The sequence below is a fragment of the Pelobates fuscus genome, chromosome 3 (assembly GCF_036172605.1).
Source record: "Pelobates fuscus isolate aPelFus1 chromosome 3, aPelFus1.pri, whole genome shotgun sequence".
NCBI classification, from domain to species: Eukaryota; Metazoa; Chordata; class Amphibia; order Anura; family Pelobatidae; genus Pelobates; species Pelobates fuscus.
Window position 1 is genome coordinate 368,965,907 of NC_086319.1, and position 26,399 is coordinate 368,992,305.

At 43.3% G+C, this 26,399-nt stretch overlaps 1 protein-coding gene across 3 annotated transcripts in view; it reads right to left on the reverse strand.

The window, feature by feature from the left end:
• Positions 1 to 26,399, reverse strand: part of PARP6 (poly(ADP-ribose) polymerase family member 6) — a 44,340-nt gene that overhangs the window by 10,898 nt on the left and 7,043 nt on the right. For all 3 annotated transcript variants that reach the window (XM_063449375.1, XM_063449376.1, XM_063449374.1), the window contains exons 4-13: positions 23,378 to 23,472; positions 22,888 to 22,948; positions 21,769 to 21,859; positions 14,334 to 14,400; positions 13,939 to 14,088; positions 12,484 to 12,664; positions 11,649 to 11,702; positions 11,399 to 11,494; positions 10,947 to 11,039; positions 10,701 to 10,826 (exon numbers count right to left, since the gene is read on the reverse strand). In XM_063449375.1, coding sequence (XP_063305445.1) covers positions 10,701 to 10,826; positions 10,947 to 11,039; positions 11,399 to 11,494; positions 11,649 to 11,702; positions 12,484 to 12,664; positions 13,939 to 14,088; positions 14,334 to 14,400; positions 21,769 to 21,859; positions 22,888 to 22,948; positions 23,378 to 23,472 — 1,014 coding nt within the window. The remainder of the gene's footprint in view (positions 1 to 10,700; positions 10,827 to 10,946; positions 11,040 to 11,398; positions 11,495 to 11,648; positions 11,703 to 12,483; positions 12,665 to 13,938; positions 14,089 to 14,333; positions 14,401 to 21,768; positions 21,860 to 22,887; positions 22,949 to 23,377; positions 23,473 to 26,399) is intronic.

The following is a 26,399-nucleotide window of genomic DNA, read 5'->3' on the forward strand; positions in this document are numbered from 1 at the left end:
TCTGCTTTTTTTTTCTGTGCCCATTTGCCCAGTGCCACCACTCATATCTGGTGTCACAATAGCTTAAGCTTGCATTTAAAAACAAAAACATTTTTTTCACTGTCATAGATTGAATAGCAGTTAGTTGTCTGCAAGCGTCTGGGTGTCAGGCCTTCAGCGTGTACTCTGCCAACCTCTGCCAGTGTACTTTGCCACTCATATCTGGTGTCTCTATAGCGTGCCTTTAAAAAGAAAAACAGTTTTTCACTGTAAGCTAATAGCAGTTAGTTGTCTGCAAGCGTCTGGGTGTCAGGCCTTCAGCGTGTACTCTGCCAACCTCTGCCAGTGTACTTTGCCACTCATATCTGGTGTCTCTATAGCGTGCCTTTAAAAATAAAAAAGTTTTTCACTGTAAGCTAATAGCAGTCAGTGTCCTTAAAGCAGGTGTCAGGCCTTCAGCGTGTACTCTGCCAACCTCTGCCAGTGTACTTTGCCACTCATATCTGGTGTCACAATAGCGTGCCTTTAAAAAGAAAAAAAGTTTTCCGCTGTAAGCTAATAGCAGTTAGTTGTCTGCAAGCGTCTGGGTGTCAGGCCTTCAGCGTGTACTCTGCCAACCTCTGCCAGTGTACTTTGCCACTCATATCTGGTGTCACAATAGTGTGCCTTTAAAAAGAAAAAAGTTTTTCGCTGTAAGCTAATAGCAGTTAGTTGTCTGCAAGCGTCTGGGTGTCAGGCCTTCAGCGTGTACTCTGCCAACCTCTGCCAGTGTACTTTGCCACTCATATCTGGTGTCTCTATAGCGTGCCTTTAAAAAGAAAAAAAAGTTTTTCACTGTAAGCTAATAGCAGTCAGTGTCCTTAAAGCGGGTGTCAGGCCTTCAGCGTGTACTCTGCCAACCTCTGCAAGTGCACTTTGCCACTCATGTCTGGTGTCTCTATAGCGTGCCTTTAAAAAGAAAAAAAAGTTTTTCACTGTAAGCTAATAGCAGTCAGTGTCCTTAAAGCGGGTGTCAGGCCTTCAGCGTGTACTCTGCCAACCTCTGCAAGTGCACTTTGCCACTCATATCTGGTGTCTCTATAGCGTGCCTTTAAAAAGAAAAAAGTTTTTCACTGTAAGCTAATAGCAGTCAGTGTCCTTAAAGCGGGTGTCAGGCCTTCAGCGTGTACTCTGCCAACCTCTGCAAGTGCACTTTGCCACTCATATCTGGTGTCTCTATAGCATGCCTTTAAAAAGAAAAAAAGTTTTTCACTGTAAGCTAATAGCAGTCAGTGTCCTTAAAGCGGGTGTCAGGCCTTCAGCGTGTACTCTGCCAACCTCTGCAAGTGCACGTTGCCACTCATATCTGGTGTCACTATAGCGTGCATTTAAAACCAAAACCCTTTTTCCACTGTTATAGATTGAATAGCAGTTAGTTGTCTTCAAGCGGGTGTCAGGCCTACAGCGTGTACTCTGCCAACCTCTGCCAGTGCACATTGCCACTCATATCTGGTTTCACAGTAGCTTGCACGCATAGTACCACTAATCCAAAAAAAAATGACAGGCAGAGGCAGGCAACCCCGCAGGGGCCATCGTGGTCGTGGTGCTGTGATTCCCTTTTGCCCTAGAATAATGCCCAGTTTTCAGAGGCCACGTACCCTGAACTTGAAAAGTTCTGAGGACATAGTTGACTGGCTAACACAGGACACCCAATCTTCTACAGCTTCCGCTCGGAACCTTGACGCACCATCCTCCTCCAGCTTAGCTTCGGGCACCTCTCAAGATACCACTCACCCGCATGCCGCCACCACCAACACTAGCACCACAGCCGCTTCACTTGGTATGTCAGAGGAGTTATTTACACATCCGTTTGAAGAAATGAGTGATGCGCAACCATTATTGCCAGAGGATGTAGATAACAGGGATATGTCTCAGGCAGGCAGCATTACACACATGGACGTACGGTGTGATTATGATGATGTTGTACCCGCTGCTGCTTCCTTTGCTGAGTTGTCAGATACAAGTGAAGCGGTTGATGATGACGATGCGTCCATGGATGTCACGTGGGTGTCCGCTCGGCAAGAAGAAGAACAGGGCGAAAGTTCAGATGAGGAGACAGAGAGGAGGAGGAGGAGACGAGTTGGAAGCAGGGGGAGGTCGTCGCAAGGAGTTAGTGGCACAGTCAGACAGCATGCATCGGCACCTGGGGTCAGCCCGACAGCACGACAATCAACGCATGCTGTGTCCACCACCAGAATGCCGTCATTGCAGAGCTCAGCAGTGTGGCATTTTTTTTGTGTGTCTGTCTCTGACAACAGCGATGCCATTTGCAACCTGTGCCAAAAGAAACTGAGTCGTGGGAAGTCCAACACCCACCTAGGTACAACTTCTTTGCGTAGGCACGTGATCGCACATCACAAACGCCTATGGGCAGGGGAGGGCTGGGCCGGGGGGCAGGGAGGCAATTGCCCCCCAGGCCGCCCTAAATCCCATTAAGACCGGCCGCGGCGGGCCGGCACTTTAAATGCTGCAGCCGCCTGAGCGCTCTGTAAAGAGCGCTCAGGCGGCTGCATAACAGATTCTCCCCTCCCTCCCCTCCCTTGTAGCGTGGCCGAGCCGGTCTCCGGTCCGTGGTCCCGGCCGGAGTGATGGGAAGGTGCACGCTCAGTGTGCACCTTACTTTCAGTCCGGCCGGTTACAGGAAACAGAAACTCCTGTTCCGCGCGGAGTTAATGTTTCCTGTAACCGTCCGGACTGACAGGAAGTGCACACTGAGCGTGCACCTTCCCATCACTCCGGCCGGGACCGGAGAGCAGCTCGGCCACACTACAGGGGAGGGAGGGGGGAAGTAATAAGAGGGGAGGGAGGGGGGAAGTAAGAAGAGGGGAGGGAGGGGGGAAGTAAGAAGAGGGGAGGGGGGAGTAAGAAGAGGGGGGGAGAGTAAGAAGAGGGGGGAGAGTAAGAAGGGGGGAGAGTAAGAAGAGGGGGGGGAGTAAGAAGAGGGGGGAGTAAGAAGAGGAGAGGGGGGAGTAAGAAGAGGGGAGGGGGAGTAAGAAGAGGGGAGGGGGGAGTAAGAAGAGGGGAGGGGGGAGTAAGAAGAGGGGAGGGGGAGAGAGTAAGAAGAGGGGGGAGAGAGTAAGGGGAGGGGGGAGTAAGAGGGGGTGGGAGAGTAAGAGGAGGGGAGGGGGGAGTAAGAGGAGGGGAGGGGGGAGTAAGAAGAGGGGGGTAAGAAGAGGGGAGGGGGGAGAGCAAGAAGAGGGGAGGGGGGGAGAGTAAGAAGAGGGGAGGGGGGAGTAAGAGGGGAAAGGGGAGTAAGAAGAGGGGGGAGTAAGAGGGGAGGGGGGAGTAAGTGGAGGGGGGAGTAAGAGGGGAGGGGGAGTAAGTGGAGGGGGAGTAAGAAGAGGCGAGGAGGGAGCGTAAGAAGAAGGGGGAGTAAGAAGAGGGGAGGGGGGATAATAAGAGGGGGAGTAAGAGGGGATGGGGGGAGTAAGGGGAGGGGCGGAGTAAGAGGAGGGGGGAGTAAGAAGAGGGGAGGGGGGAGTGTAAGAAGGAGGGGAGACAAGAAAAATAGGGGGGAAGAAGAGGGGAGGGGAGTAAGAAGAGGGGGAGGGGAGAGTAAGAAGGAGGGGAGATAAGAAAAAGAGGGGGGTAAGAAGAAGAAGGGGGAGTAAGAAAAAGAGTGGGGAGTAAGAAGAACAAGAGTGGGAAGTAATTAGAAGAAGGGGGGTAAGAAGAAGAAGGGGGAGTAAGAAGAAGTAGGAGGGTTAAGAAGAAGAAGGGGGAGTAAGAAGAAGAAGAAGGGGGGAGTAAGAAGAAGAAGAAGGGGGCAGTAAGAAGAAGGGGGAGTAATAAGAAGAAGGGGGTAAGAAGAACAAGGGGGGGAGTAAGAAGAACAAGGGGGGAAGTAAGAAGAACACAGGGAGGAGGGGGGGTAAGAAGAACACGGGGGGTGAGGAGAACACACAGAGGGAGGAGTGAGAAGAACACAGGGAGGGTGGAGGGGGGGATGAGAAGAGCACAGGGAGGGTGGGTGAGTGTGAGAAGAGACCGCTAGGGGAGGGTGGGGGAGAGGAGAGACCACTAAGGGGCAGGGGAGAGCTCTAAGGGACAGAAGAGACAGCTCTATAGGACAGGGGGCAAGACAGGGAGCTCTTTCACACTACGCGCACACACACACACACAATGCATCCCTATACATACACAGAAACACACAATGCATCCCTATACATACACAGAAACACAACATGCTTCCCTTACACACAGAGAAACACACAATGCATCCATTACACACACACACACAATGCAACCCTTACACACAAAGACAATGCATCATTTGCACACATACACAGAAACATACAATGCAAACCCTTACACACACATGCAAACACACACACTGTTTTTCTTACATACACACAGAAACACAATGCATCTCTTACACTCAATGCACACACATACAGACACACACCTTGCATCCCTTATGCATACAAACACAGATTCACACAATGCATCCCTTACACACAACCAGAAACACATAATACATCCCTTATACACAAATACACGCTGCATCACCTGCACAAACTGGTATCCCTATACACTACATACCATAAGCACACATATTAGATCCTCTACTATAACACATAACACATCCCCTACACACTCCACTCCCTGTGAGCGAACTCATGGGTGGGTGGAACATATAAGTGGACTTATGAGTGGGCCTTATGGGCATACTCACCTTCAGGCACTGGGGCCCAGACCTTGAGCTGTGTAAGAGGCCCCCAAAAAATGGAGCTGCTTCCAATTCTCCCAGAACATTGAATTTTGTGACCACAGTTGCAAACAGCCTCCAGAGATCCTGTTCTACACCAGACCAGTGGAGCCAAACTGCAGCTCATCATCATCCTCATCTAATTGTAAGTAAGCAATCTAGTATATTATTAGTGACACTAATCTATAATTTACCTCACATTAAAGGGACACTATAGCTTAATGAAGTGGTTCTGGTGTCTATAGCTGGTCCCTGCAGGCTTTTTAATGTAAACACACACTGTGTGCAGCACTGGCGTTAGTTCATATGGCAGATCATGGGTGGGGCATTGTGATGTCACATGGAGGGGCGGCAAATTTATATTTTGTCTAGGGCGGCAAAAACCTTGCACCGGCTCTGATCCTGGGCAGGTGCACCAGTGTACTGGTGACCCACAGGAGGGGAGTGCACTGATTGCACTGCACTCTCCTTCTGCCCAGACCCGTCTTGACCGCAGTGCAAGTGCCCTCTGCCCCTAATTTACAGTGGCTCACACTCACAACAAGCAGTGCCTGGAGCCCTTTGCAGAGACGGAAACAAAGAGGTTCTGCGGCAGCTAGCCGTCCTGCAAACACACCTTTATTGATAAATAACAAATAAATAACAAAAGCAAAGTCCAGGAATCAAGCAGGGGTCAGTCACCAGAGCCGGTAGTCAGACAAGCCAGGGATGAGGAGCACAGAGAGCAGCGGAGTCAGGAACAAGGCCAGAGTCAGGAACCAGGAACAAACAGGAAACACAGGAACAAGGAGACTTCTGGGAAACAGGAAACCACGCAAGGGCAAGGAGGTTCTGGGCTTAGCTGCTTAAATAGGCAGAACTGATTAGCAGCAGGGTTGATTACTACTCACAGGTGAGTAACCGAGGCAACAAGCAGAAGGAGCTCATAGTAATTGCAGCTGAAAACTCAATCACTGAAACAGAAAAGGGTTGCTGTTTAAAACAGCAAAGAAACCCTGACAAAGCCCCGGGTTGCTCGCCGTCATCTGCTCCGACTTGGCTCAGTACTGCTCCCAATCCAAACATAGAAGCGTCTGTATGGACGAGAAAGCGTTTAGTTGGATCAGGATCAGAAAGTACAGGTGATTTAATGAGCGCCGTCTTGAGCTGTTGGAAGGCCTGTTCACACTCTGGGGCCCATACTACTATCTTGGGGAGGTTTTTACGTGTTAGATCCGTGAGAGGTTTAGCTAGGGTGCTGTAATTAGCTACGAATTTCCTGTAGAACCCTGCGGTACCCAGGAATGCGAGGACCTGGGTTTCAGTGCGGGGGGTTGGCCACTTGGCGACTGCCTCTATTTTAGCGGGTTCTGGTTTCTGTAGCAGGCTCCCGACTCTGTGCCCTAAGTTTTGAACTTCTGCCATTCCTATATGGCACTTACTGGGCTTTAGGGTCAGTCCAGCCTCCCTAATCCGGTCTAGTACGGCTCCTATGTGGGTCAGGTGTTCGGGCCAGGAGCAGCTAAAAATGGCTATATCATCCAAGTAGGCGCAGGCATACTCCTGAAACCCATCCAGTAGCCGATCTACCATCCTCTGAAAGTTAGCCGGGGCATTCTTCATCCCGAATGGCATGACCTTAAACTGATACAGGCCAAACGGGGTGACAAATGCCGACTTGTGGATGGCATCCTCGGCTAATGGAATTTGCCAGTACCCCTTGCACAGATCTATTGTGGTGAGGTACTGGCCTCTGGCCATTTTGTCTAGGAGCTCGTCTATCAGGCGTAATGAGGTTGTTTTATCGTTTAGCCTCCGGTAGTCTACACAGAAACGGGTCGTGCCGTCCCGTTTTGGTACTAGTACTACCGGGGAGGCCCAGGGGCTGTCAGAGTGTTCTATCACCCCTAACTGCATAATTTCCTCAATTTCTTTCCGCATATTTTCTTTAACTGCTTCGGGTATGCGATAGGCGGTTTGGCGAAGGGGGGGTCTGGTCTAGGGTTTCAACTTTGTGAGTGGTTAACGGAGTGTACCCAGGTAGGTTGGATAACATGGCCCCCTTGTCCTGGATTAGTCTTTGGACCTGGGTTCGCTCCTGGGGGTCTAACCGTTCTCCTAACTGTACTTCTCCCAGGTCTCCGCTCTGGCCCTCTTGGTCTAGGAGATCTGGGAGTGGCAAATTATCATAATCTTCAGTGGCAGGTGCACAGATCGCGTTACCTCTTCCGTGCGCTCGTGGTATGGCTTGAGCATGTTCACATGGAGCATGCGCTTGCCTCCCGTGCCTGTGACCACACCGATCACAAAGGTGGTATCACAAACCTGCTCTACCACCTTGTATGGGCCCTGCCAGGAAGCTTGCAGCTTGTCCTTGTGGACAGTGTCAATCCATATCTGCCAAGTGACCCTATGTAAGGGGAACAGTCCCTATTCTGCTCTGTGTCAGTGTGTATCAGGGTCCCTGAGGACAGGTGTCAATCCATACCTGCCAAGTGACTCTATGTAGAAGGAACAGTCCTTATTCTGCCCTGTGTCAGTGTGTATCAGGGTCTCTGAGGACAGATGTGTCAATATGTCAGGTCTCAATCCATATCCATTGTGATTTAGGAATGTTAGGTGATTTATGCCCTTTATGGATTAAAACCAGACTCTGCATCAACTGTGTAATTTTCCATGGGAGTTTTGCCATGGATCCCCCTCCTGCATGCCACAGTCCAGGTGTTAGTCCCCTTGAAACAACTTTTCCATCACTTTTGTGGCCAGAAAGAGTCCCTGTGGGTTTTAAAATTCGCCTGCCCATTGAAGTCAATGGCGGTTCGCCCGGTTCGCGAATGTTTGCGGAAGTTCGCGTCCGCCATTCGCGAACCGAAAATTTTGTGTTTGCGACATCACTACTCACTTACTGAGCACTGCTTAACCAACCTGGAGAACCTGATCTATTCCTACCAGCTTTAGTCAATACTGGACTTTGTTTCACTATTGCTTCATTCCTACAAATTACAGGTAACTATTTAACTAACCTGGATATCCTGATCTTCTGTTCCTACCAACTTTATTTAAATACTGGACTTTGATTTATTATTACTTTATTTCTACAATACTGAACAATCCTGGATATTACAACATTCCTTATATTTGCAAACATCCTGAAATAACTTGTTTCTTCTATCTAAGCCCTGCTGTACAACCTCTAAAACCAAAGAGACTGGTCCTCTAAACGTCAGACTTATCAGTATTACTTGTTCCTATATATTGTTGTCATTGTTGTTTAGTCGTATATAATTGTCATGTAACCTGTAATTTCTCTTATAGGTTTTCCTTCTCTTTATTTTTCTATACTATCTCATCTAAGCTATTCTGTTATCTTACTACCTGTCATGGGCATATTAAATAACTAATTCCTGTAATCTTTCCTTTCCTTCATACTCACCTATAATTTAATTTATAGTTTCTTCTTCATACTCTCCTATTATTTCATTTATAGGTTCTCCTTCATACTCTCCTATTATTTCATTTATAGGTTCTCCTTCATTCTCACCTATATTTTCGTTCATACTCGCCTATAATTTGTTTATTGGTTCCACTTCTATTTATCTCTTACAATCTGTAACCTGACAACCTGCTTAGGGCATATTGCCTAAACCTCTGGTTCTATTGTCTTTCGTTATATCACCTATAATTTTGTTTATAGGTTCTACTTTCTCCCTTAGTCTATTTTATTTCCTTTTCCCTTTAAGTTCTGCTACTCTTATTATTTTCTTGTTAAACCATGTCTAAGATGCTAAATGAAGAACCTAACGTAAACCCGGCATAAGTCTCTTGTCTGACCTAATGCAAAACCTGACAATTATTTAAATCCTTTTCTAGAATGGACATATCAGGGCACAGCTACACCACAGGTGGAGAAGGATGTCTACTTCCCTTCCACACCTCCAGCATTGCTCATCAATGGATGGTACTGTGATGTGTAGTACATGGGGTTTTGCACCAGAATGTCAGTAGTTTATAGGCGGATTTCGGGATCCTGCTAGAGATTGCACAATGGTGCATCAGGTCACATGTTTTTTGCCATTGTGCAAAGGTGAAAGTCTCCCATTTTGCCATGAAACTAGGAGGTGGTCGCCTCCTCTGTGTCATGTGCAAATTGTATAGGAAAGAGATCCTGCATTCCAGTGGATCTTCCACCATACAGATGGCCTCCTACAAGGTGGTGGCGTGTTTCATGAGTGGCCTCTGGTGCATAGAATAGAAAAATCTTGTTAGCTGTTTGTAGAGAAACTGTTGCATAACGTTTGGGTTCCCTGTTCCCATCAATGTTACTATGGGTTTAACCTTACCCTGTTGTAGTATGTGTCTGATCTGCAGTAAGTCTTCCCCGTTTAGTATTTGAAAGGCCTTTGTTTCTAGGCCAGATGAAAATGCTGGGTTGTGAGTTATAGGATAGAGGGGCGAGGGGAAAGAAGTGAGCTCCAACTTCGTGGCCTGCGTGTGCCCAACTTAGAATGGCGATTTAATAAAGGGGCGTTGGGCCGCTAGTCTTGATCCGATTAGCAGGTCCAGCCACGGCACCACTGTAATTGGTCTCCCCATTTGCGTGGCCTCTATCCGCTTCCAAAGTTTGTTCACTCCTTTCTTAGACCATTCTATTTGTGATCCTTTGCATGTGTGTGGCTGGATAATAAAGTTTTAAGTCCGGTAGCGTCAGCCCACTGTATCGAATACGCAGATAGAATCTCTGCCACACAAACCTCAGATTCATGGTTCGTAGTGAGGTGAAAACATCATTTGGGATGGATATCGGTAGGGCCTGAAAAAGGTATAGGACCCATGGTAGGAGGTTCATCTTTATGATCCCCACACTGCCTAGCCAAGAGATGGACGGCCAAGACCATCCTTTAAGTTCCCTCTCTACATTAACCGCTGAATGTTTGATTGGTATAATTAAACTGGGTCTCGTGTTATCCAGACATTTTAAGGCAGTCTCTGTCCATTGGAAAGGGTATTGCTGTTTCAGTAGTCTAGTCTGTTGTTTAGGCAATGAAATGTAAAGAACGGTGGATTTAGAGTAGTTGATCTTAAAATTCGACAGAGAGCTATGTTTCGAATTCAGTCATGATGTGTGGTAGGGAGTAGATCAGGTCAGTCCCGCAAAAATACAAAGCTAGATCTTGCTTGGTTATGTCACCTTTTAAATAAATTTACCATGTCAACCACAAGACATATTGCTTTGATTTGGAAAATGGGGGAACTCCTCACAGCTCAATTTTCAATTTTTTTTAAAACTGTCAGGTATATTGGTGTGAATTATTTGGAATTCAAAAATGAATTTAAACCAAATTTACATGTTTTCTTTTTTTCAATGTCTTAAGTTCGCCAATTTTAACCGAACATATAAAATACGCTTTAAATAATGTTTTCATTCATAACAATTTACATTTTAGTAAATAAGCCTGTCTGAGCATGTGACAAATATGTCTTGTCACCCATTTGATAACTTTCCCAGATCCTTGACAAAGATTCCATGTCATATTTACATAATGTGAATTAATATATTAAATTACATACAGGTTCTTCAACCATTAGAGCAAATTATAGTCAAACAACAAAAGGGATTAGCAGAAAAAGCACAAAGGGATAGAGTGGGGAAAATAAGCACATGGTAGAAAAGGATAAAATAGAAATGTGCAAAGGGGAATCAGGCGGAACAGCGTTTGGAAACAAAAAGCACAAATGAAACCAGAAAATAATGAATATAAATCCGAGAAAGAAAATACGAAGGCAACAACAAAAAACAAAAAGAACAACATGGAAAGAGAGGGAACAATGAAGTATTAAGGTATCATAAAATCCCAAAGATAGAAAGCAGAAAAAAAAGGTAAAAGGTATTGAGAGACAAAGAAAAGCACTAAAGACAGAAAACGTGGAGAATAGAGTATATGAGTATATCCGTATAGATCAGAATGATTTTCAGCTCAGCTTAATTTAAGGTTACCTTAGGATTAAAGGCCAGTGTTTTGGGGTCGTTGGGGTCCACAACTGATGGGTACGGCTCAAATATGATGCTTTTCCTAGGTGACTCCAGTGCAGCCCGGCACATTGCAACCAGCAGGCCCACCACCTGCAAGGGACATTAACATACATGTCTTCATGTGAATAAGTAGGAAATCACGGACTTGAAGAAATATTGCAGCCGTAGCATCAATAAATAGAGCATTGTTTCACTGGGAAATGCCTTTACCTCAGCTCCTGTTGCAACTTCTTCTGCAGCTCCCGACATCACACCCAAGGTGTAGAATGAAAAGACACAAAGCTCACGGGTACACACTGCTGGCTGAAAGGTGAAAGAATTGAATAGAAGGGGGGGAAAAAAGACAAAATATATCAGATGAACAGACAGAAAACAAAAACGCAGTATAGATATGTGGGGCGGAGGAGAGAGACATGTGGTCAGTACTATAAGTACTATTAAAAAGGTTGCATAATGAAATTTTCAGCCTTGCACTTCAGAATTATTTAACAATAATGTTGCAGAGTAGAACAAATTGAATTACATTGATATGGATTTTTGCATATCATATCCACCAGCTTGGAGCCCAAGGTGAGAACATACTACGACTCTACGAGAATATGAATACAAGTATGTACATGCATTGACACAGTGAGCACACCATAGGCTACTCGCACACTAACCTTGAGCATGGACGCATTCTGGAAGACATGCTGTTCATCGCACACCACGCAGTACTCGTTTAGAGTGGGGAGGCGCTGTTCTGCATACTTCATTATCTGTGGGGGGGGTGGAGGGGAGGGGAGTATAAAACACCAGGAGGAAAGTCATTGTAAATACACAAAGGAAACACAGGAAGAGCACTTAAGCAAATTTGGGGAATAATAGCAAAAAGAAGGAAAATATATAATGGAAAAGACGAAGATGTCTAACCTGCACCAGAAATCCATATTCCAGAGTAGGTACCGTTTTACAGTGTCCACTGACCTAAAAGAGCAAAAAAAATATATATTTTTGTATTATCCTTATGTGTTAGTAACCCCGTTCATTACTACATCTTTGTTATATGCTGTATATTCATGGCAGATGCATATTTATGAGCAATCTATTTTTACTGTGTACTGAGGTTTATTCCCCAAAATGGGAATTGTGGAGAATTGATTAGAGAAATGCAAATGTTAGCCCAAAGTAGCAAATTAGAGAAAAGCAAAGGAGTTGTAGATTTTATTTTGTCAAACGCAGGTATTTTGATTGATAATGTGTAATTCTGCCCTACCTCCATGTCTAATGACAATTTAAAGGTGTGTCATTTTTGGAAAATATATCTAATAATCATGCATGTGTTTGGTTTTAGCTATTGAGCGTCTCTTCCACCATTCATGATAGATGCTACAACAGATTTAGCCTGTCTCTTGTGTTTTGTCTTCTCCACCCATACTTCCACTCTTCCCTTTAAGCTATTTAATAAGTTTGTCTGTCTCCAAAACAGTCAACATCTGTTTGGCACTGTGTTCCTGTTTCATCAACTATGCCCAGGGGGTATACTTTTATTTTTAGAAGAGTGTCTAATTAGCTGTCATGTTGATATTCTCTCTGGCATGCTGTCTGACAGTCCCTCTGTCACGGTGTCTCTAGAGCTGCCATGTTCAGATTCTCTTAGCTTTTTTTTGTCTCTAGTTATGGCTATGTTTGTTGTCCAACAATCTATCATGTTAGTTTTAGTGTCCTGGCTATTTATATATTTTCTACACATAGAGGTATAACCTACCTGGGTCGTGGGGTTGTGAGACCCATAAATGTCAGATTTGGGATTCCTAAGAGTGCAAGATACAGATCTGTTCATAATACGTGGGGCACGAAGATCTGTCCCGGCAAGGCCACTTCGGAGATCCGGCCCTGTAAGGCTGCTCCGTACAGTAGAATCTTGGACCCCGGGGAAACTTGGTGACCTGATAGAGAAGGCAAACACTCAATAATTCTGGCAGAAACAGGAAGGTTGCCATGAGGACAAACTGAGACACTCAGAAAGAAACACACAAAAAGCAAAGACACACAGCCATGGAAGTAAAAAGAAACAACACATTTAGAATGTGACAACAGAGGTGAATAGTAGCCTTCACAGGACATACACATTAAGAGAAACAGAGAGATAAATATGTAGACAAAGGCATACGGAGAGCAGCAGATGGGTAAAGAAACACAAAGGCATTGCAGGCTGAGAAATGTATTAATGGAAATATGGAGAGGCAGACAAACAATATATTTGAAAAGAGACAGTGAAGGACAACTGAGGTGGAAATATTCAGTCACATAAAGACTGGTTATAAACCTAAGCCAAAAAAAGACAATACATGTTTTAATGAAGCGTACATAGAGGAAAATCTTAAATGGAAAAATATAGGCACATTAGACAACAGACATGAAAGAAACAGATATCACAGACATAGAAGAAAGACAAAATGAAAACAAAGATGAGGAATGACATACACAAACGGACAGCAACGGTTGAAAGACATGGATAAAGACAAAGAGTTAAAAATGACAGGTTAAAATGGCACTCAATAGGTAGAAAGATAAAATACAAATAGACAAATAAGTAAAAGAAAACATACATGATGAAAAGTACTGAGAATGTAACATGAAGTCTGTGTCACAGTTTAGGGATTGATCCCCATATGTCTTGTCAAGCTCTGCATGAAATGACAACCATAAAGGATCATATAAATATTTAGAGGGAGCTATAGTGTAAAGAATTCAATTTTGTGTTTAAAATGCCTTATTTCCTTCTTTGTCAATAGCCTTTTGGACTCTGCAGTAGCATCCTGTGTATGATTGAAGTTCGATTTACAAATCAGGAGATAAAAACTTCTAGAGTGAAAACCATTGAAATGAAGCCATTTTTGTTTTCATGCAGGTTGTGTCAGTCACAGTCAGGGGAGGTATGACTAAGGCTTTATATACCAAAACAAAAACTCCTAAATGGCAGAGTATTGAGCCGTGAAACTGCGGGGGCATGATCTATAAAACAACACTGCTTCGTTAAGCTAAAGTTGTTTTGGTACCCATAGTGTCCCTTTAAGTAATAAATCCCATATTGGGTTTTCAATCTTCATCCCTCAAGATTACTAAAACAAATAAATACTATGTAACATAAATACAGGCTTAAATTGCCAGACTGCTTTGTATGGGCTAGATAAGTTTGGATGGCTATGAATAGACTTACTTGGGCACTGGAGAGAATATGCTGAGCCCAGCCCGGAATCGTTTGATGCTACCACTAACTCTAAGCCATCGTAGCCTCCTCTCTTGTTGGGATCGCAGAACTTCATTACTGAGATATCTCCATTGATGGGAGGAAAACAGTGACAAGATCCTGGGACAGATGACAAAAAGTTCAACATTAAGCAAATCAGTAATTATGTGAGAATTTATATATCAAATGGGTTGGATGATTTCTTCATTGGCAAGCACTGTGAGAAACAAAATGGCAGACAACAAAGCTGGAATTGTTCTCAAACTATTTATTTCATTTACATTCCACATATATTCAAATTCCCCTCTCTTGTCCTATTATATCCTCCCTACTTCCTTATCCTCCCTCAACCCTAACACTCTTACTTCTTCAGCTGAATTCCAAGTCCGAAGTCCTCTCTGTTTGATGGCTGAAACACATCAATGGTTGGTTCTGAAAAAATAAAGAAGAAAAAGAGTTAAACAGCATGCTGGCATGCTCCTATATATTTATATAGGTAAGTGAAAAACAATAGATAATAACTACACTCATGTTAGCCAAACCTTTATTATTATTATTTTTGAATTATTTTTGTTACTTTTCACATAGATTTAATACAATTTTAACAAATACGAAAAAGAACAAAGCAAAAAAATAAAAAAATAAAATAAAATATTAACCATATTAGAATTACAAAACTAACTCTTGAACGAGGACATATTACACAACTAACTCTTGAATGAGGACCAAAGATGCAAGTAAGGGGTCTCCGTGAATACAACATGCTTTGAAGGACATTATATACATGACTGTACCAGTTCCGCTACCACATGGATCAAAGCAGATTTATAAAGGGTTTTTATACCCAGTGTATTTAAAAATCTTGGAATCTGAATAATCTAGAGGTAGTGCACTGAGCTTATAATGCAAAGGTTGTGAGTTAAATTTCCACATAGAGAGATTGTATTTTTTTTGCCTATTCAGATTCCTGTGTTGTGATTTGTTGTAATGTGTTTTTTCTGCTCATTATGTTTCCACAAGTATAATAGTGTCGTTATAAAATTTAGATTTTCTAAAAGCCACACCTGTCACAGACTGAGGATTATTCAGAATTTGCAAAGACCCCTGACGGTGACATCACCGCTGGGGGTCCAGTGGCAGACAAAGGTGACCTCACCGGCACCACCATCTTCTCCCGGTGGATCCTCTCTACTCAGGGCACTGATGCGTCACTGCTGAACTCTCATGCATGTTCAAGATTACAGCATTGAGATGTATGCAGGGACGTTTTAGCCGCGAGGCAAACAAGGCATTTGCCTTGGGCTGCATATTCCAGGGGGCGGCAAAAAAAGCCACCCCCCAAATGCCGAGGGCAAATGTCTTTTTAGCCTTGCGGCTAACTGACATGCCGGTCGGGCTGCTGGGCTGGCTGCTGGGCAGGCGGCGCTGGTCAGGGAGCACTTTCCTCGGAGCTGTCTGCTCAGCTCCCTCACGCGCTGCCCGCAGAGTGAGGCTGGGAGCCGGAATATGACGTCATATGACACGCGAGGGAGCTGAGCAGACAGCTCAGGGGAAAGTGCTCCCTCACCAGCACCACCCGCTCAGCAGCCAGCCCATCAGCCCGACCGGCAGCCCCAGGGAGAGGGCGAACCCCCCTAGCATTCCTAAAGGTAAGGAGGCTGGGGGGTTAAATTAAAAGAAAAAATTTGAGTGTTAATGTGAGTGAGTGAGTGTGTTTGTCTGCTAGTGTGTGTCTGTCTGTTAGTGTGTGTGTCTGTCTGTTAGTGTGTGTCTGTCTGTTAGTGTGTGTGTGTCAGTGTGTGTGTGTGTCTGTTAGTGTGTGTGTCTATTAGTGTGTGTGTGTGTGTTAGTGTGTGTGTGTGTCTGTTAGTGTGTGTGTGTGTGTCTGTTAGTGTGTGTGTCTGTTAGTGTGTGTGTGTGTCTGTTAGTGTGTGTGTGTGTGTTAGTGTGTGTGTCTGTTAGTGAGTGTGTGTTTGTCTGTTAGTGAGTGAGTCTGTTAGTGAGTGAGTGTCTGTTAGTGAGTATGTGTTTCTGTCAATGAATGTGTGTGCTTAGAATGCGGGGCAGGGGGGAAGGGTTGGGTGGGAGTGGCACGCGGTGGGGGTGGTGCGCTTGCGGGGGGGGGAGGGGAGAGGCGCCTGAGTTTTGTCCTGCCTAGGGCAGCACAAAACCAAGATATACCACTGGGTGTATGGAGGATACAGCGAGTTCACAGGATCTTCCATAGAGAGAACCAATTCCCTGCAGCCATCACTAATGACGGCTGGGGGATTGACACTTCTTGACGGCGGTAGCTCCGTCCAGTGACAAAAAGTTTCAATTGGAGGAAAAATACTGAGATAAAGTAGTTTCTACCACGTCTCAGTACATCTCTGGACTGGGCTGGGATTTCAGTGAAATTCCAACACTGTCAATACGAGCATTTCAAGATTTTATCTTCATGAGATACAAATTTTTCCAGGAGGGAGAGGGGGGGTGACATTGCCGCTTTAATATCTTTATTTAATGTCCTTATTGAAACTTATTATTAGGTTTGGGCTTTTTGCTTGTGTCTTTATTGACAGATCGTAGGCTTCGCAGACACTCAAATCTCTTTCAGATACACTCACGCTCACATCATTTTTCTTGTATTAAGGTGTGCTTGTGTTGCTAGTGACATTAAAACTTAAATGTGCAAAAAAAACTCAGAAGCAGCAGATACAACAATGAGAACTGGGAGGAGGAAGAGCTAAGCCAGTATGAAACATTACTACAGACAACATCTACAGCAGAGGTGCACAAAAGGTAGATCCCCAGATGTGTTAAAACTACAGCTTCCATGGTGCTTTGTTATTCTAAATACATTCTAAAGGCATGCAAAGCATCATGGGTCTTGTAGTTCTACAACATCTGGGGATCTACCTTTTTACGCACCCCTGGTCTACTGATAAAAAAAACAGTGATTTTATAGATCACATGTCTTCTAATTTGCCATGTAAACAGTAAATTTTAATTGAAGCAAACAAAAAAAATCAGGAATCATAACATGTTGGTCAGAGCTTACTCCCCCATTTAATGGTGCAACAAGGGTTTTATACAAATCTGTCTAAAGGCGGATCTCAAGCACACCAATAAAAACAATACATATCAATAAATGAACACATTAATTATGCCTTGTGAAAGGGAGCTGTCTTGGTACATGAACCGATAGAAAGTGAATATGTGATGTGGAAATGCTTGTCAGGCTCGGGCTTTGATTACGTAAATTAATATTAAAAAGGATAGAACTTATGTGTATTTGCTAAGAAAAGATGAAACATTCTAAGAAACAAAGACTGGTACATTAAACAATTAGAAGAAATGGACACTAGGGGCATTACTGATAACTTTTTGCATTCTTTTAACTATTCTACGATTCTTTTGCATATATATTACTTTGCAAGATGCTTTTGTGAAGTATATGTCCCCATCATTGAGGGCGGTCTTTCAGCCTTTTGGTAGATAACTCCATAATACCATGGGAAGTGTCGAAGTGCCGAAGTTGCAGAATTTCCGAAGTTGCCGAATTTCCGAAGTTGCCGAATTTCCGAAGTGTTGAAGTGCCGAAGTTCCGAAGTGCTGAAAAGCCGAAGTGCCGAAATTACGAAGTGCCGAAGTGCCGAAGTTGCCGAATTTCCGAAGTGTCGAAGTTCCGAAGTGCTGAAGTGCCGAAGTGCCGAAGTTCCGAAATTACGAAGTGCCGAAGTTGCCAAATTTCCGAAGTGTCGAGGTTCCGAAGTGCTGAATTGCCGAAGTTGCCGAATTTCCGAAGTGTCGAAGTGCCGAAGTTCCGAAGTGCTGAAGTGCGGAAGTTCCGAAGTCTTGAAGGGCCGAATTGCCGAAGTCCCGAATTGCGAAAATGCCGAATTTCGGAATGCCGAACCAAACCGAAAATTTTCCCCATGCACATGCCTAATTCAGGCCCTGGGGAGATAGCGCAGCTAAGTGGACAAGGGCACATGTAGGAGTATGGGGATAGATGCTTGTGATTGTTGTGTATGAATGTGTGGGTGGAATTATGTGATGTGTGAGTTTGGTGGGGGTGATCTTACCTCAGTGCCACTTGGGATTCGGGCCAGCAAACAGCTTCCCTCCCCCCGCCCCATTGGTATATTTAGTTGCAGCTGCTTGCCAATTAAGTTTGAGGTGGTTATGTCAATATCTGGAATGAGGTGGTGAAGTTTCAGGTCTCAACCTCCCATGCTCTAAAGGGTTAACCTTAGGTTACCTGTTTGGAGGTGCCCACCGAGTGAGGAAAAGGTCGGCTGGTGGTAAGCACTGGAAGGAAAAGGAATTCATGCCGGGAGGGGAGGGGAGGTGAGAAGAAATGGTGCATAGGCTCATAGTCAGTAGATTGGCAAGGACTGTTGGGTTATACTGTATGACACTATGTGTTAACTTATTTGTTAAGTTATGGTTATTTATGTTTGACGTTTTGTTTATATCAAGTAAAGTTAAAGATTAAAATAAATTATGCATGTGTTACACAGTGTTTATCATATGTTATAATAAATGCTGTGGCCAGTTTCATCCATACTACGTTGTCTGTCATTATTTAGGTGGTAATTCGGGATAGTTCTATGTTAGTATGCTGTATCATGATTCCCCACTACGTACATACATGGGCTGTACCCATTTCTGAAAGAGTTTAAAATATTTAGAGAGTTCTGTCTCCGCAATAATACTCACAGTTATGTACATTGTGGATACGTGTTTCCCAGAGCTTCGTAGCAATAAAGCCCACAAAAATGTACACTGTGTAAGAGGGTATCACAAAGCTCCATCAAAGCTATAATACTCATAGTATGTACCGTGTATATAAGTATCCCAGAGCTCCATTTAAGCAATCACATTTACAGTAATATGTATGGTGTATGATAGTATCCCAGAGCTTCATCTCAATACCTTTCACAGTAATATGCACTGTATATGAGGTATCCTCAGAGTTTCACGGCAAGTGTGTGGATCATAGAGTTCCATAGGAAAGAAAACGTCAAGGCAACTTTTTTGTATTTATAAAGAGCCAACCTATTCTAGAGCTCTGTGCAATGGCCTGCACAAACATAGATAGGGCAACAATTCTGACTTACTCCTAATGTAACATGATGTTGTACAAGACGCACAAATACTGAAATCTCCCATTTAACATCATTTAATAAATGATGACTAGCTGAACACGCTAAAAAGAACATCATCCTTAGTGTGACTAACTGAAGGTACAGTTAGTCACACTAAGTACAGTAATGGAGAAAGAAGACATAGGAATGTATCATTGGCTCCCAAGGGCCTGCCACATGCTGGGTTGATCTTTTCATAAGGGACATTTTAAGTATTGTGCATAGACAGAAAAGATTGTGCTCATCCTGTCTTCGAGTCGCAGCTCCCAAAATAGCGCCTGATCCTCGAAACGATCGTCGGGGCTCTATTCTGCAGTCAGTTCTGTCATTTAACCCAGAAGGCTTTCTTCAGAACACGGGGAGTGATTGCAGTACTATGGAACCTAGCTGTACACTTCATTCTATACCTATACCTGTCATCTCTCCTTTTTTGTCTCCTTTTTTGTACTATAGCAGGAAGTTGTTTATCCAGAATATCGTAGCATGATTGGGATGTTTAGTCTAGTATAGGTGCCCTCGAAGGCCCGCTCAGGGACAGATTCTTAGGGGCTATATCTCTCCTTCATTGCCTCTCCCACCTGTTGTTATTTTCTACCATAATACCTACTACTTCAATGCCTGCTTCTGATATAAACTGATACCAACCTTACTCTGGGTGTCCTTATTTGGATATTTATTTATTTTATGTAGAAACTGCAAGTCTTGATTTCTCTGCTACTGCCATTAAAGGAACACTATAGTGTCAGGAAGACAAACATGTATTCCTGACACTATAGTGTTAATCTACCTACTAGGATTTCCCCCTCCACACCGCACAGGTGTTGCTGCGACTATCAAACTTGACCATCTCAGGAGGGGCGTGGCTGACTGAGCAGCAAGCAAGACGTGCTTAGACGGAGCTCCGCCGAAGAAACCGAATAATAGAAAACAAAACCCCTTAAAAAAGCTCCAAAAGCAGCAAGCAACGACCCCCCACCCAGCTGATATGATGGGGCGAAAAAAAAAAAATCGTTCACGCAAACATCCTGCAATATGCCCGACATAAGGCTCTCCTTCGAGAGACCTACTCCACGAGTCGCTCCCAAGATGGCGCCTGCGGAGCTTAGTGACAGCGAGGCCTCGGAGGCATCACAAGAGACGGAACAAACCACCGGCACTAACTCTGCAAGCTGCACTAACCGTGAGCTGAGCTCCGACGATGACTCCTCACCGGTGACCAAGAGGGACATAAGGGACCTCCTCTTGGAAATGAGGCAGGTCTGGAAGGCTGATTTAAAAGCAACACAGGCGGAACTAGGGACCCTGCGCACACGAGTTGCGGACGGGGAAACTAGAGAGAGAGCCAGAGACCAAGAGTTGCAGACCGCACAGAAGGAGATCCAAGCGCTCACCCACCAAGTCCAGACACTCACCAGAAGTGTGACAGTGCTAGAAACAAGGCACAGACGGAAGAACATCAGACTTCGAGGAGTGCCAGAACAGATCTCAGGCGAGGAACTCCTGCCCTACCTACACCGCCTGCTGCACCACATGGGAGCTAAAAGAGACACTAACCTGGAGCTGGTGACTGCAGCGTTCCGGATCAGAAAAGCCGCAACCGCCCCAGAGGAAGCCCCTAGAGACATTATAGCTGTCACTAAGGACACTGCAGCCAGGTCCATTATAATGTCACGCTCTAGAGAGCTCAAAAGTGTCAGATTTCAGGGATCGACTGTAGCTATATATGGGGATCTCCCGTTCGCAGTGCTGGCGGCCAAACGGCAACTAGCACCTGTGGCACAACAACTAAGAGAGGCGGGCATTAAATATAGATGGGGAGCAGAGGGTTACTTAAACACCCAAAAGGACGGAGAAATAATCACATTAACCCCCCACGGAGACCAAGTGGCATTCCTCCATAGCCTGCAAAGGTCCAGTAATAACCCAGCGCCGGCCCAAAAGGCCAAGACCAGCACAAAACGCTAACACTCTCCACCCGACGAGTGGGGTACACCACACGACCGGTACACGACCTGCCCGGCATCCACACAGGTTCCAGGCAGGCATTATATGCGATGCAGGATACAAACCTCGCTCGATGGGGGAGGGTAAGACCGTAAAGGGCCAATAGCCACATGATTGAAATAAGTACCCTAAGCTTAAGAGCAACGCAGACAAGATACCATGTATATAGTTGATGTTAAAACCCCGCTTTCACCATGTAACAGACCCAGTAAGGAGGCATGACCCCTAACCGACAGCGACTCATACATATATCAATCTTTGACACTGGTCCCCACAAAGACCCTTACTGACATAACCCCCACAGATGTACTACATAGATGTAATACTATATGAATAGACTGAATTAAGCAATTGTTAAATCGTTGTCTATGACACCATATTCCTCTTATACTGTGATTCAAGTGTGTTTTGTGTGAGAAAACTCAATAAAATGCAAATAAAAAAAATAAAAAACTTGACCATCTCAGCCAATCCAATGCTTTCCAAAATTCCCCTAAAAACTACTCTTACATTAGCACCATTTAAAAAAAAAAATAAAAAAAAAACTTATCACATCGAAATTTAAAATTTCCATTTCAGTTGGAATTTGGATAAGTTATTTTCAACTGAATCTTATTGCTGCAATTCGATCCATTTAATAAAAATTGCACAAAAAAATTACCTGGACCATCCAAGTACTGAGAGAGTGAAAATCGCAAGCGGAGAACTATAGGTTCTGTGCGTAAAACCTTCCAAGCAGTGGCTACCTCTTCCTGTTGTAGGACAAAATGGGAGAAATAGGTAGGAAGAGATTTTGAGTAAGAACATGATAGACATACGAACATTTATGGTAAGCAATAGGGATTGAAGAAGCAAAGAAAGGTATTGGCAGAAAGTTGGAAGAAAATAGATGTGATGGATGACCAGGTCCCCCTTATATGTTTTGCGAAAGCCGCATGTTTGCAGCGCCATTTTGGTACCACCTCATGGTGTTTTTTTTCAGGCTAAGAGAATGGATGCTATGAGCTACTGTTTGCAATGTATTTTGTAGGTTAAGTTAAATTCTGTACTTTAAGTGACCACTTGATGTTGGAGTCGGCAAATCTGCACTTGTAATTACATGTTATCTACTACAGCAAAAGGCTGTGTTAAAGGGATCCTATAGTGCCAGGAAAATAAGCCCGTTTTCCTGGCACTATAGGTTTAATAGGTCCCTCCCTCCCTCGCTACTACCCTGCCAACGTCAGCCGGCAGGGGAGACCTAATGCGCATGCACGGCAGTGGCCGCCCACGCATTAGACCTCCCTTTAGGAAAGCATTATTCAATGCTTTCCTATGGGGAAAACCTGACGCTGGAGGTCTGTAAGAATGTCCAGGGTCAGATTACGGACCAAAAGTCAGTTTGGATTCCGGAAGCGCCCCCAGTGGCTGTCTGGTAGATAGCCACTGAGGGCAGACTTAATACTGCTATGTATGTTTTACATTGCAGCAATAAGTGCAAAAGGGTTACAGCACCCAAGGAGCTGAAGTGGTCTGGGTGCCTACAGTGTCCCTTTAATGTAATCAGAGATTGCTCTGAAGGGGTCAGTGGGTCCAGATATCTACCTGGCCAATCAAGATAACCGTTTGTGTCATGGTTTAGGTAAAAGAAACCCACAGACGATATTGTGCCTGAGCTGATACACCTTCAGTGCCAGAGATGCCAGGGCCATACAAATGACAGTGAAAAAAGAAAATACAGCAACATGTACATATAGAAACAGCATATGGAGAAAGGACAGAAATGGCCGGTGTCACCTACATCCAGGAAGCCGATGTTAATGTGTAGATCAATGTCAGCATCATCAATGGTCCCGTACTCTCTGTACAGATTAAACATAATGACATAGTGATGTTATAGAAAGACATACTAAGCAAAAAGTGTCTGTTGAGCACTTCACTATTTATGAGGGTGAGCCAGAATCTAGCTCATTGTCTGATTAATCTCAGCCAATGAGCTAAGCCTTGCACTACAAAGCTTAATTCAGACACAGAGCTTCTGGCTCTCCATGAAGGTCAAAGTGGTGCCTGGAAGACCCCAGGTCGAAGTCAAACAGTTCCAAAAAAGGGTTAACACTTTATAACGGGGCACAGGGGCAATTCAAGCACCATAATCACTACAGCGAGCTGTAGTAGTCATGCTGCTTGGAATGTTCCTTTATACAATAAGAATCGTAGCTCAGCTCACCAAGGTGGACACCAACAAATCTAATGTACAGATTCTATGTACTAACATTTGCAACATTTCTCACCTGACAGACACAGCATTTTCACTGTATATCTCCTTTACAGCTTCAATATCTGCATCTAGCTGAGGGTGCCTGTACAGATCAGCACAGCACGTACCCTAGAAAAAGAATAAAATACTGTTCTCTGAATTGTAATCATATAAGCCGGGACCTGGAGTTCAAAAAATAAGGATTGAAAGAGACCAGCATGTAAACATACTAAAGGAATAATGAAAACATGTAAATTGTAACTGATTTGGACTGGAGACAAAGGAACATTATAGAGTAGGTCTGTGCCGAAGGAAAAAACAAACATGAATGTACTATTTCTTTGTCACAGTGATGGAGCTAGCCAGGTAGATTGTTTAATCACACGCTATCAATGGAAGGCAAGGGAAGAGGTCAAGAGTGATCTGAGTCACGGATGGTCCATGTCTCTGTTCTAACCCCTCTGTATCTTAAATGGACATTGAGGTCACCAAAACAAGTTTAGCTTAATAAATCAGTTTTGGTGTATAGATCATGCCCCTACAGTCTTACTGCTCAGTTGTCTGCCATTTAGGAGTTACATCACTTTGTTTATACAGTCCTAGTAAAGTGAGATCTAATGCTTTCACTTCCTTTCCTGCGCAGTCTGTTTAATTTAGAATTTCATATCTCCGGCACTTCTGATGATGCCAGCCAAGGACACTATATTTGGGGCAACAAGGGAGGTGCGGTGGGGGGTTGGGGGGGTTATATATATATAGTGATTTTAAAACTATCAGGTCAGGAATACATGTTTGTTCCTTTAAGCATTAATGAGCTATATAGGAACAGATTAGATGACATTTTGGTGACAGAGCTGCTTTACTATGCCAGAATCGATTATAAGCATATTTAATTTTATGAATTTTGCAGTATGAAATCTAGACCATAAAGCCTCACTCACCCTCATTAATTCTCTAGTTATGATTACCAGCCTGTAATTTCTCTGCCAGAAGCCACTAGTCACTGATATAATGATTGCAAAGTTGATATATGTCAGCTCACCCACTGCTTGCAAATAGTACAGGAAGTTTCACTGGGTGACAGCATTCCTATAGTCAGGAAGGAGGGGAGTGAATGGACTCTACCATTTCACTGTCAGCAATACATTAGCATTCCAAAGATTAATTTAACCCCTTAAAACCGGAGGGCGTACTATTACGCCCTATTCTAAGCGGCTCTAAACGCCGCAGGGCGTAATAGTACGCCCTCCGTTTTTTTTTTACTTACCTGGTTGCAGGCGATCCCATGCCGGCGATCGCGGTTGGGGGGACTCCCCGGGAGTCCCCCGTGGCAGATCCGTCCTCCTGCAGCCCCCCCGGCCATGTGAGAGTGAGGTCCTTGCGAGGACCTCACAATCACATGGCCGGGCTAGCTGCCTGCTGCATTGCCAGCAGGGGGACTGCCTGTAATGACAGTTAGCCCCCCTGCTGGCTGGAAATAAAATTAATTAAATTAAAATAAGTGTAAAAAATAATAATAATATACTTAGAACATATATATATATATTATATATATATGATCTAAGTATATATATACACATATACACACACACACACACTAGGTGTATTTTACTATTAATATATATATATAATTTTATATATATATATATATATTAATATCAAATTACACGTAGACTGATACTGATTAAATATATATATATAATTATTGTTATATATATTTATATATAATATAAAAAATAAATATGTAAATATGTAAAAAAATTAAATAAAAAAAATAATTAAAAATAAATAATTTAAAAAATATATAGATGTGTGTTATTTCATTCTAACTGTATTTTGATATTTATATATATATTAATATCAAAATACACGTAGAACGAAATAATATATATATCTATACACATAAATATATATGTATATATCACTATATATATATATACCTATATATAAATAAAAATATTTTTTAAAAATTATATATATATATATATACATATACATATATTAATTCTACATATATATTTATGTATTATTTTTACATAATTAGGTATCTTAATTTATTACAATTAGTGGGACCTGCCTGACAACCCATGCCGAAAGTATAGGGAATTTAATTTGCTAGCACTATATTTAACCCTATAACTTTCCAAGACACCATAAAACCTGTACATGGGGGGTACTGTTTTACTCGGGAGACTTTGCTGAATACAAATACTAGTGTTTCAAAACAGTAAAATGTATTACAACGATGATAGCGCCAGTAAAAGTGATTTTTTTTGCATTTTTCACGCACAAACAGCACATACACAGACGATATTATTGCTGTGATACTTTTTACTGTTTTGAAACACAAATATTTGTTTTCAGCGAAGTCTCCCGAGTACAACAGTACCCCTCATGTACAGGTTTTATGGTGTTTTCAAAAGTTACAGCGTCAAATATAAGGCTTGTGTTTCATTTTTTTCATATTGAAATTCGCCAGATTGGTTACGTTGCCTTTGAGACCCTATGGTAGCCCAAAAATGAAAATTACCCCTATGATGGCATACCATTTGCAATAGTAGACAACCCAAGGTATTGCAAATGGGGTATGTCCAGTCTTTTTTAGTAGCCACTTAGTCACAAACACTGGCCAAAATTGGCGTTGTTTGCATTTTTCACACACAAACAAATACTAACGCTAACTTTGGCCAGTTTTTGTGACCAAATGGCTACTAAAAAAAATGGACATACTCCATTTGCAATGCATTGGGTTGTCTACTATTGCAAATGGTATGCCATTATGGGTGTAAATTTAATTCCTGGGCTACTATACAGTCTCAAAGGCAACGTAACCAATCTGGCGAATTTCAATTTCAAATGTAACGTGCTATATTTGACCCTGTAACTTCCCAAAACACCATAAAACCTGTACATGGGGGGTACTGTTTTACACATAAGACTTTGCTGAATACAAATATGTGTATTTTATTGCAGTAAAAGCAAACAGTATTATGACATTGACAGCTAAAATGTCATATAGAACTAAACAAAATAACAGAATTTCTTATTTTCTCCCA